At 42.7% G+C, this 12,183-nt stretch overlaps 1 protein-coding gene across 2 annotated transcripts in view; it reads right to left on the bottom strand.

The window, feature by feature from the left end:
* march8 (membrane-associated ring finger (C3HC4) 8) overlaps positions 1-12,183 on the bottom strand; it is a 62,316-nt gene that overhangs the window by 15,008 nt on the left and 35,125 nt on the right. For both annotated transcript variants that reach the window (XM_047030111.1, XM_047030110.1), the window contains exons 3-4: positions 6,479-6,529; positions 556-635 (exon numbers count right to left, since the gene is read on the bottom strand). In XM_047030111.1, coding sequence (XP_046886067.1) covers positions 556-635; positions 6,479-6,529 — 131 coding nt within the window. The remainder of the gene's footprint in view (positions 1-555; positions 636-6,478; positions 6,530-12,183) is intronic.

The following is a 12,183-nucleotide window of genomic DNA, read 5'->3' as shown; positions in this document are numbered from 1 at the left end:
ATGTGTTGGAGGGGTGTTTGCAGGCATGTGTGCACATAGGTGTATGCGTGTGTATGTGTATGTCAGGTGAGACAGACAGCAGAGGATTGAGGGAACAGGAGTATAGCAGGAGGGGGAGTTGACACAAGAAGAAAGAAGAAAAATAATGAAACAAGACGAGAGCATGCATTTGAAGACAGCATAAACAAAAACATAGCAGAGGGAGAGGGTAGACGGCAGGGGCTGAAGAGAACCCTGGGGTCTAATTGTGGCTGTTCATCCACACACAGCAGTGTACCCTTTTCTGAATGAAATGTCTTCATGAAATGACTTGTCGTTATCTAGCAGACAGTTTGTTTGTTCGGTTAATGGCCCAAATATACAACCAAACCTCTTGAATGTAATATGTACAGATGTCCTCTCCACTGATTCAGTTCTATACAGCCTTTTCCAATTCCCAGAATCCAGTGTATTTGTCCCTGGTCTTGAGTTTTCTGGTGGGAGATGTTCTGCAGGCCATACTGGGAGGAAAGGTGGATTGGGAAACAGGCAGGAGGAAGGAAGAATTATGTTTACCTGCAAATGTCCTGGTTGGAGGGGGTGACAGATGTCCGTGAGAAGCTGCATGGGGCGTTCACAGATGTGGGGCTCCCGGCCTGAGAGAGAACACACACACAGTCACTCACAACCTCTTTTTGGTCTTTATCTCCATAGATAAACATACACATGCTTCTTCATCTTTAGGGTTTAATTTGTGTTGCATGTTTCTCCATATCTTGGTCCTGTAAACTAAACAGGTGTGTTTCTTTTGTGAATATGATGAGTCATTCCACAACCCACAACACATTACCAACAATGAATGTTGGTAATGAATGTTGGTGGTGGTTAGAGGGGCCGTAGGCGCTGATTGACAGGCACGCTTCTGTACCACCACTGGTTTGACTATGTCTAAATGAATGCTGGACTCTGTAAAGCGACCCTTGAGTACTCTGAGTAGTAGAAAGCGCTATATAAGATCTATAAAAACACAAATAAAATTCACACTGGTAGTTAAGCTATCAAATGAACAGAGATTTATGCAAAAAGCTGTGTGGGTGTGTCATGTCTGCAGAGTCCAGACAGAACACACACACATACACACACAGCAACATGTGGAGCCAGACCAAGCCAGATGGAATCTGCATTGGACGGGGGTTGAGCTTCCCGAAATTAAATCCAAACAAAAACACCAGAAAAATGTAGAATGCAACGCGAACTAGATACAAACCAGACAAAAACTTGAGAAACGGTAAGGACACCAATCCTGCCTGTCAACCTGGCTTAGCATGCAAAGGACCTGCTCTGGGTGTGGAACTCTTCAAATACTAATATTTTTGGCTTTTCACAATGTATGCTTCATGTTTGGCTACCCGCAATGTTTGGGGATATCTCTGTGTTATGATCATTGACCTATGCACTTTTGTAAAGCTCTCTCTTGAAAGTGGCTTTGGATAAAAGCGTCTGCTAAAAAATAAAATGTAATGTAAATGTAAATACTTGGTGGTAATGGTTGGGGAACGAAAGAGGAGATGTGTTTGGGAAGATGTACAAGAAGTAACCGCCTCTTCCAAAATAGGGTATTTTCAGGATACTGGGGCCACTGGGCTGAGCCTATCTAGCCTTCATTTATGTTGGAGACTAATTACCTATTGATTTAATCTGTAGTACTAGGGGAGAATTTATACCTCAGGGCCTTCAGGGGATCAATAGAGAATTCCATTACCATGTCTGCCCGACACTCCCTGTTTGTCTCTCTCTTTCTCTCTCTCTTACACTGTGTGAAGGTTGGACTGAAAAAGATGATCCACCTAGTTAAACACATGCATGCACACATCTTGTTCATGTTTGAGACTGCTTGTTTTCAAGGTTGGGACAGGGTAGAAACACAAGCTGAAGAGGACTGAAATTAATTTCAAACCTTTTCCAGTGTGGGAGTGTGAAGAAGAGAGCAAACCAGCTATGCAGCAAGACTATTTAAAAGTATAACTAGAATATTCTGTGTCTTTACACGTACAGGCAAAAAACTTGGTGGGATATAGTTAGCTAAATCACTTCAAACTAGATACAAAATCCTTAAACAAGATACACTCAAAATATTAGCTTGCTTTCGCTGAATACTTTGACACCGCTTTACGGAGGCATTCAAATAAAGTCAATTGTAATTTTTTGTTCAATTTGAAATGAAAGCACATGCAATCTGTTCAGTCAAGTCCTGTAAAGTATGTATTGACTTTTTAACATGATCAGTTAAACGTTTACTTTGTAATCCGTAAAGACAGACCTGAGATAGCACACAATGGGAGATGATGTGCAGGACACTAACAAAGGCTGTTACTATGGTGGGTAAGTAATGATTTATAATATCATCTGAATCCTCCTTCTGTCCTCCCTTTTATCATTGACAAGTTATTTATTCCCATGACTTGTACCTCTGTAGTCCATCCCTATTTATTCACACTCTCCCTAACCAGTCCTGACCCCCATTCCCCTTTCCCTATCCTCGTACCTGTCTCCTTCCTCTAGTTCTTATCCCATGAATCTCCTGCCCCACTCACCAACCCTTACAATCTTTCTCTCCTACACTTCTCATCCCTCCATCTTTCCTCCCTCTCTGAGGACAGCTGATAGATGCAGCCGTAGCTTTAAATCAGAGCCGGATGAAAGACGAAATGAGATTTACAGCTTGATAGTGACCCTCACGGCCAGGAATAGAACAGCTAGCCAGTGACAGTCTCTAAATACAGTGACTGTAGTTTTTTTTAATGCACTGTCTGAGCTCAAGCTTTTAGAGACAATGAAGACAGGGAACCTGTGTTTTCGGACTTTATTTAGAGCATGACTCCTCCACTTCTCAGTTAGGTCTTTTTGTGTGAATTCATGTGGGAAGTGGCAGTGTCGGTCCTTCCTATAGACGACATAGGCAACCACCTAGGGGGAAGAGAGGGGCGGCAATTTCCCAAGTGCATCCATTTAAATGAACCCTCCCGGTGTCCTTGACTTTCAAACACACAAGTTCAAGTTCAAGTCTTTTATTGTCAGACGCACAGAACAACACAGGGTCAGACTGGGCACTGAAATTCTTAGGACAAGACAACGCAAAGCAACCTGGCATAACATAACACATAAGTTCACAGAACATAGATTAAATTTATGATAAGCAAAAATGTAGTAAACCTCCTAATATACAATAATATACAATATTCAATACAGTGTACTGCACCTGTAAATGCACATAATACATATCATAACCTATACTAACCTGATAAACCTATGCTAACCTAAGACAAGTGAAGTACAATAGTGCAATATTGCTTATCATTACCAGCAGTGGGCGCCAACCGCGGCATGTCATATGTCCGTGTTGTGGTTGGCGCCCCGCCTTTTGGGGGGGGTGGGGGTTGGTGAGGGTAAACCTTGCCTAGGGCACCAAATGTGCTAGGACCGGCACTGGGCAGTGGGATGGGGGTAATCTTCCAAAACAGTTTGCGAGATCACAACTACACAAGAATCCATCTTGCCAAGCTTCAAATTATTCATTTGTGCCTGAACAACAATGCTTGGACAATCTGCATCCTATGAGAAACTACTGACAGCTACTGGCATGGTTGAAGTTAGCCTGTGATAGATAGTGACAGACAGATGGTTCATCTAATCACCTGCCACATACCTGCCCTTTTCCAAATAGTTTCCAAAGACACCTTCCCAGATAGATATATGTAGCAAACCATTTGGCGAGTCAGGGCCGGATGAGGGTAAGATATGAAAAAATTAGTAGTAGGCTTGCATATGCCTAGCTCACCAGCCTCCAGATAATCAACAATATACTGACCAAATTCAAGGTCAGGGCAGGCAGTTTTGTTAATCTTTCTAGGAATGATACACCTATTTCCTCCTGCACATCCTTATTGTAATATGAAGGCTTTCATTTAGCTCTCTTTTTTAACTCTCATATAGGCCTAACTCTCTTTTTCTCCCTCTCCCTCGATTTCGATCCTTTTTCTCTCCGTTTTTTTGTAGAGCAATTTTTTCTCATGAGTTAGATCTGTCTTTGATATTTGGATTTAAGTATTCCCAACAGTACAAGACTGACATCTCTAATACCACAAGGAAGAAGAGGATAAGAAGGGGTCCGTCAACCCTAGTCTACCATGAATGCAATAGCCTACAGTGTCACTGAATGGGAGTCTAAGTGGTCCGATCAAATGCAGTTGGCCTGGTTTCAATCAAACAATCTTTATCAACAACAAGAAATGCCACACCCAAGATGCTGTATTTGCTTATAAGAGCCTCAGATGAAGTCAAATAAGGCGGACAATGTTGTCAGAAAACTAATACTTTGTGGCGTTGTGGCTGTAATTACGGGGCTTTGCTAACAGCAGTTGCGGAGCCGCAGATCCCGAGGAGGCACTGATTACCCCATCACTCCTGCGCTAAAGGCTAATCTGAAATCATGTCTCTCCGTCTGCTCATTCGTGGCGCACGTGTGTCTGCAGCAGGAGTCATCTCCACACCAAGTAGAACACCGGATCTTTAAATCCAGCTAAACCACTTTTGCCGTAACTTATGCATGACTCTTACAGGGCTGTCAAGTCTCCCCCCGCCCTCCCCGGTTTGTGGTTAGAAAGGTTAGCCTGGTGAGCGTCGACAACCTATAAGAGCTTAAGCTGGTCAGAGATGACAGACGACGTTCTGTGGGCCTTAGCACCAATTTGACCAAACATGAGCTGCACCGAGCCATATGGCACGGTCAGGTGGCCAATATAATACAGAACTATTGTCAGAAATGGAGCGTTACGAAAGGACCTGTTAGGCACTAAACTGAAAGTTCCTGACATCACAGCAGCACCTGCATCTGTTTGGCCGGTCGACCAAGGGCGGTTCGCTGAGCTGTGGGTCACTGTTCACTACTGTGGGCTTATAAGAGATGTAATACTTTAATACCTCCCAAATCGGTGAGGGAGGCAACACCGCGTCCGCTAAAGCGGGGAGCTGCCACAGCCACGTCTGAGCTAAGCCCCATGACCTAGTGGTAACTTAAGCGCTGCCAAACCAAGAACCCTTTTAGAACGTTGCAAAAAAACATTCATCCTACAATATTTTTTATAATTATGCCACATTTCCGTTCTCCTCGGGATATTTACATTTAGTCATTTAGCAGACGCTCTTATCCAGAGCGACTTACAGTAAGTACAGGGACATTACCCCCGAGGCAAGTAGGGTGAAGTGCCGAGACTCGAACCAGCAACCTTCTGATTACTAGCCCGACTCCCTAACCGCTCAGCCATCTGACCCCCTCTGATATAATGCATGTACAATTTAATCCTATCCATATTTCTGAGCTGTATCTTCATATGAGTTGAGCATATGAGTCCTTGCAGTGAGTGTGTGTACTTAATGTTCTGAAGCTGATGGGTGATGAGAGAGGCTGACTGCACAGGCTTTGTTGTGTTAATTAATCTGCTTATTTGTTTTGTTCCAGGAAGTAGAAAAGAGAGACCATGTAAAGCTGGCCTGGCTGTGAAATAGGCTATTTATACCCAAAACTGAGATGTACTGTGTGTTTTCTACATGTTTCTTAGTGACAAGCTGCAGTAAATATGGAATGTTTAAGGTCTTTGTTGTTGCCAATGTACTGCTGACAACTCCACAACCACTGTGTGTGTGGTGCATGTACATGCCTGAGGGAGTATGGGAGTTTGTGTGTCACCACTGGAAGGCAAGCACGGAGGCTGAGACTAAATGGATAACAAGTGTGTCTGTAACCCATCCTGTCCTGGCTGAATGAGCTTGAGGGATGATAGGACACTACCTCTCTTCCAGATACGTGATGAATACTAAGAGCCGGCCGCCACACTTGCAAGTCATGTTCATACACACACCTGATTGCTCCATTACCCTTTGGTGTGCTATTGTGCGTGAGATACTGCTGCCTAGGCAGCTCAAAGTCAATACAAACAGAATACAAAATAATATGTTTCCTATTTACAGCATCTAGAATTATGGTCATGGCACTGAATTATCAAATCTATATACTCAGTCAGTCACACTTCACATTCTGTGTGAACTGAAGTCTGGAAAGTACTGTTAGCACAAGCCACCCTCCGTGTTTAATTTATGTCTTTGGTATCAGGCTGTACAGTCACCATGACTGACGCTGAAGGACCTAGCAATAACAGCTTCAACCACCATGGCCACCAGAGTGTTACTGTGCTGACGAGGTGACCGTGACATCTATTAGCGCAAGTAAAAAGTTTATCCGCTAAGAAGCTCACAGGTGCTCGGGAGAACATTAAATTTATCTCTAAGAGTCATGGATACAAAACAGGCAGAAAAAGACTGAAAGAGGGAGGAAGAAACAGATGGGAAAAAATGAGCGAGTGTGAAGGAGAAAGATGGGGAGAAGAAAATGGAGGTCTGTATGGTGTCATATTGGATTTTCAATTTTCCCAGTTGTGCTTACCTTTGAGATATTGCTGGACCTGCTTGCAGAATGGCCGAGAGGCTTCTCATTCTGCAAGAGAAGAAGACCAATTAAATACTTATATGCTCACGTTCGGAACTCCAGAGCATGTGCACTGCTACACACACACAATAAGGCACTGACATTAAGATCTAAAAGGCATTAGTAAGGTAAGGAAGCAATGACCTTAATGTGTGGCATGTACTACATGACTTCATTGACTATATATATATCAAATATATTGTCTACAGGAATAACATGATATGAATAGCTAGAGGCTAGATATGGTCTCCTAATGCATAATCAATAACGGTTAAATCAGTAAACTCACAAAGGGGCCGTTCAACACCTTAGGGACTGTTTGTGTGTGTGTTTTGGCCTCTACACAAAGAGAGTTGAGCCAAATAAGCACACAAAGTTGTTTAAGCATTCAAGCATCTTGTTTTTAGTCTCATGTGTGTCCTCTCCCAAACCCAAGAATTGGCTTTCAGAAGTTCTGCTAAGCCCATACACCCAGAACTAGGCTGAGAACAGGCCTTTGTGGAATAGTGACAACATGTTCAGTTGGCTACTTCAATGATGAAGCCTACACATACTGTACTGTACCATGCAGATAAGACCATTTCATTTTAGGTTCAAAGTACACCCACACACAAATACAATATGAATCGGAATGTCCTTTGAAAACTGTCCAACATATTACGGCCAAGTCATAGTATTCCCGTCACTATATTCAATCACAAGCTATGAAGCTACAGACAAGCCACACACACGGAGGGACATGCTTTTCATTTTAAATTACTCCACCACTTCACTTGTGTTTCTAGCCTTTCCCTGTTGCCATGGTAATGTTCGTGAAAGAGGCTTGTGCACTACGTCTCTCTATCATTCTCTCTCCCTGTTTCCATTCTTACTGCCATCTCTCTTTAGACGTCTCCCGCTCTCATTTTGGCAGAATGTTTGCCTTAATAAAGATATAACAAACACATAAAAAATGCTAAGATAAACACATGAACCACATGAACACTATCTCTGTCACTCACACTCTGTTATTCACAAATACACACAAATACACACACACACACACATAGAACACCAATACCTTTTCTCTATCATTGCTGACAGTGACATGCACAACCAACCCACACCTACAATACAGAGAAGATAATATCTCATATCACTCCATGGCCATATCTCTGTGACTGATAAGATTAGACGGGTGCATAATGTACACACACAGACACCCACACAAACCTACACGTACACAACATTCACAGAGAAACACACAAACAAATACACACACGCTCACAGTGTGATTCATGGCTGTCCAGTGACCCAGTCAAATGCCATCATTACACTATTACTCATCACTGAGGGCAAAATGGCACTGTGAATAATCTCCTGTCTAATAGAATACAAACATAACACACACAAAACCTAAATATGCGTTTGTCTGTTTTGTGTGTTGTTGGGTAGATCTGTAAAATTTACCAGAGAGCACACTATGACAGAGCCCTCATATACAGTATTCTGTGTAGACAGTACAGGCCAATATAGTTCAGTCCAAAATATATGAAGGACGTGGTGTCTGGTGGGTGAGGGCATAGTGCCCGAGGCTGCAGGAGGTTCGGTCAAGAGTTCAGCTCCTCACTATAATCCAGGTGTGGTGTATGGATGTCCCGTCGGCTCTGTTTGACACACTGTCACTTCCGACCAATGCTGAAGATCAGTAGATGGTTCAAATGTGTCACACCAGGCTGTCCCGACCCTAGTAATATATATATAGGTGCTGTTTTACTTACTATACGCGCACAAGCACACATATAGACACACGGACATATTCTATTCGACACAAAAACACGGACACCGTTGCACACATTGGCAGATTGTAAACAAAGACATTCCCATGCAAATGCTCTCACCTTCACAAGCATGCACACACATATTACATCCACATAGGAGTAATAAGTATATAAATTGTGCCTCGGCAATTATTGTCCGGGTGAACCTTCTGCTCGTCAGCTGTTGACCTCATTATAAAAACATATTTAGTCTGTCAGCATGGCTTCCCAATCACACAGGCAAATGAAGGTGTGAGAGCAGGTGAAATATTGGAGACACTGTACAGATAGATGGATGATACATGACAGGTTGGGGGGGTAGGGGGTATTGTTTTCCAGTGTCAACACACTGCTGCTATATCAGCATGGAACATGGTACTGTACATACCCATAATAGAAATAAGAATGGAGAGACCATGCTGATACAAAGATTGACAGCCATCCTCTGTCTCTCCGTAGCCAGAGATGGTATAACAAGCGAGGAGTCATCATTGGCATGAACTCACTGGGAAAATAACGAGGCCACAAATACATCCGAGGCCCTTGACTTTAAAAGGCAGGGATGATTGGAATAGAAGAGCGGAGGACAGATGGATGAGAGAAGGGGAGAGCAAAGTGCCGTATAGAGCATAAACACCCTCCACACTCAGATGCCACTGATGTCCCTCTGTAGCCCATCTCTCTGCTCTTTGTTTCTCTCTCTGTCACTCTTTCTCTCTACCTCTTTCTGTCCCTTTCTCCCTCTGTCTTTTGCACACTTCATCATTCCCCACGCTCTCTCTTTCCCTTCCTCACTTTTTCAATCTCTCTCTACCTCCCTCCCTCTTTATTTCTCAAACCATCTCCACCGTCGATCTATCCATTTATCTATCCGTTTGTTTCACTTTATCTCTCTTTCTCTCCCCATCATAATGTACACTTTCAGTGTTGGAGATCTGTAAATGGACTGCCTTCTCCAGAGTCATGCTTTATTGTGGGAAGGGAGAGGCAGGCCAGCAGGCTAGTGTTTCACACTACTACAATGCTCTCTCTCAGGGCCTGCTTAGAGCCCCATGCCCCCTTCAACCTCCAGCTGCATCTGAAGAAACACTGTGAAAAAGGGGATATTCCGGAATGGCTCTATTTGAGATTCTATTTCTCTCTTATTCTCTCTCTCTCCCCATCTGACTCTTACGCTCCGTCTCTATCTTTTCGCCTTAATCTCTTTCGCTCTATCTTTCTCTCTCATTGTCTCTCTACTCTCTTGATTTACTCTTGTCTATAACTCTCCTCCTCAATCTCTCTCTTTCTCTGCTCCCTCTTTGGAATAGAGTGACTCTCACTTTGAGTTGCAAAAACTCAAGTACAAGTTTAAGATGCTTTAATTCCTCAAAAGTTGTTTTAGGATGAGCCTTTTCAAAGAGTGCATCTGACATGCTCCTGCAGCGAGGGCTATACAGTACCAGTCAAAAGTTTGGACTGGTACTGTATATGCAAGTCAATCCTTCACTGGCCTCAATATTAAATGTATAGATACAGTATTGGCACCATCTCCATGAGGACAGTTGGCACTGAATACCCAGCTCTCGGGTGTACATATTCAACCGCAAAATATTTAACTTTTATCTTGAAATGTATTTCCTTTCAAAGGTTCAAACCCAAGTCGATTAACAAACCTCATAGGCATAAGCAGGTCTATACCAACACCAGCTGACACTGGCTCTGAGTGATTGATCTAAAAAACCTATAGACGATGTCCAAGATAATCCTAGCACAATAAATCTCCATCATAGTTTTTCTGACTTTCTTGAGCAATCAAAATTGTTGACATGCAGCCCGAAACTGAAAATACACTTGACAAAATCAACTACGTACCTTCATCTAAACATGAAGTTTAAATCTTAACACAAGTTCACAGTTATGGGAGTGATAGATCTGTTGAGACCACATTTCAAATGGAGTTTAACATGATATGTTCATTTGAGTTGTGTGTGTAGCATTTACAGTGTGTGAAAGACATACATAACTTCAGATACTAAGAATGAGATTAGATATTCTGTAGAATTCTTTCAGTTCGTTTTTGTACAGACCTCAGTTTCATTGTAGTCTAGGCTTACCATTCAAAGCAAGCATTTTTAAATACTGTCAGAATGTTTCTGCTAGTAAAAGTACCCAAACCAGAACAGAAACTGTCAGAGTAGCACTTTTTCTTTGCTGTTTGTTTTGTGGTAATAGGACAAGTCTTAGCTTTTAACACACAAGACAGAGAGAAACAGAGAGCTAGTGAGAGATAGCGAGAGAGAGCAAGAGAGAGAAAGAGAGAAGGAGTAGGAGACAGAGAGCACTTCTTCCACGTCTTTCCTCTCAAGACATAACAGACTGAATTAACCAATCATAGATGCCCTCCAAAACCTGGTTAGTTCCCTCACCCCTTCAACTTCTACAGTTATAAAGGGCTAGTTTGTTTCCTGGGGAGACTAATACAATCACTCAGTCTGAGACTACAGCAGTCAACTAACACCAAACCAGACAGCACAATGAGCAGGATATGTAAGAGCTTCTACCATGGTCACTGCTGAGAAAGAGAGTGAGAGAGAGAGAGAGAGAGAGAGAGAGAGAGAGAGAGAGAGAGAGGGAGAGGAGAGGAGGCCAATGAGTTCGAACATGCATGAGTGAGGAACAAAGCTCCTTTAAAAAATGGGTACCCTTAACTAACAACCCTTCCTGTGGCACAGAGAAGAAAATCATGTCCACAGGATGTGGAAGCACAATCATGCCTTTTCTTATGTACTTTCGCTTTACATTTACTAGTTGTATCTGTGTTTAACACTGGGAATAATATTGCTGGTGGATATTTAGTGGATTGACTGTGAGACAACTTTAATGAGAATCAAATCTACAGCTGGCATCATAAGTGTGTAGGGTCTAGAAGGCTACCGAGTAGGGGTGTAACAATACACTCAACTCACGATTCAATACGTATCACGATACTGGGTTTACAATACGTTTCACGATATTTTGAACAACATTTTTAATTAAACTGAAATTTACTTCAGATTTATTTCCAAAACATTTTCAATAATTTTCTTTGTTGTACATAAAATTTCTGTGAATGCAATGAATGCACGCATGACACAGGTGCAGAGTAGGTCGCGTGCTGGTAGCTCAACCAATAGGATCAAACAGACGTCGTATTGTAAAAATATTGCCATAACTCTACGATACACATTGTAACAATTTTGTATTGCGATATATTGTTCCACAATATATTGTTACACCCCCAATACCAATTGTTTCATGAGAGTGAAGATGCTGTTTTAATACTGTAGAGAGGGCATGCCTCATAATACCTCATAATGTAACAGAAGTTCAGATTTTGAGTGAGCAGCACTGTGGAGTGTGGAGCACTCCAAAATTGCCCAACTTGCCCGTCGCTGGGATGGGAATGGGGAAGTGGGAGTGGCAGCATGACAATCCTCCGACAGTGTCAGTAAGTGGCTAACGAGTCCTTTAATGTAGCAGCTTTCCTCTCCACAGGAAAAGGTGCAAGAACATACACACTGAATTCCCAGCCAGACACGTTTGCCAAGCCGGTGACAAAGAGAGGGGGATGGGGAGAGTGAGAAAGAGAGCGAGAGAGAAAGAGAAAAAGAAGGGGTTGTCTGAAGGAGGAGAGAAAGAAAGAGAGAAATTGAGAGAGAGAGAGAGAGAGATGGGGGGGGGCTGGCTTGAAGGAAGGCGAGTAAAATGGAGAGACAGAAAGGGAGAAAAAAGATTATCAGACCCCCACAGTAATGAGGTGAGTGGGAAGGAGAATAAATTGAAATAAATCCCCAGGAAAGAAAGCATCAACTCTAAAAGACAGACGGAGAGAGTTGAGTTGGC

Source organism: Hypomesus transpacificus, chromosome 11 (assembly GCF_021917145.1).
Source record: "Hypomesus transpacificus isolate Combined female chromosome 11, fHypTra1, whole genome shotgun sequence".
NCBI classification, from domain to species: Eukaryota; Metazoa; Chordata; class Actinopteri; order Osmeriformes; family Osmeridae; genus Hypomesus; species Hypomesus transpacificus.
Note: the sequence above shows the minus strand (reverse complement) of the source record. Positions and strands in the feature narration are given on the sequence as shown.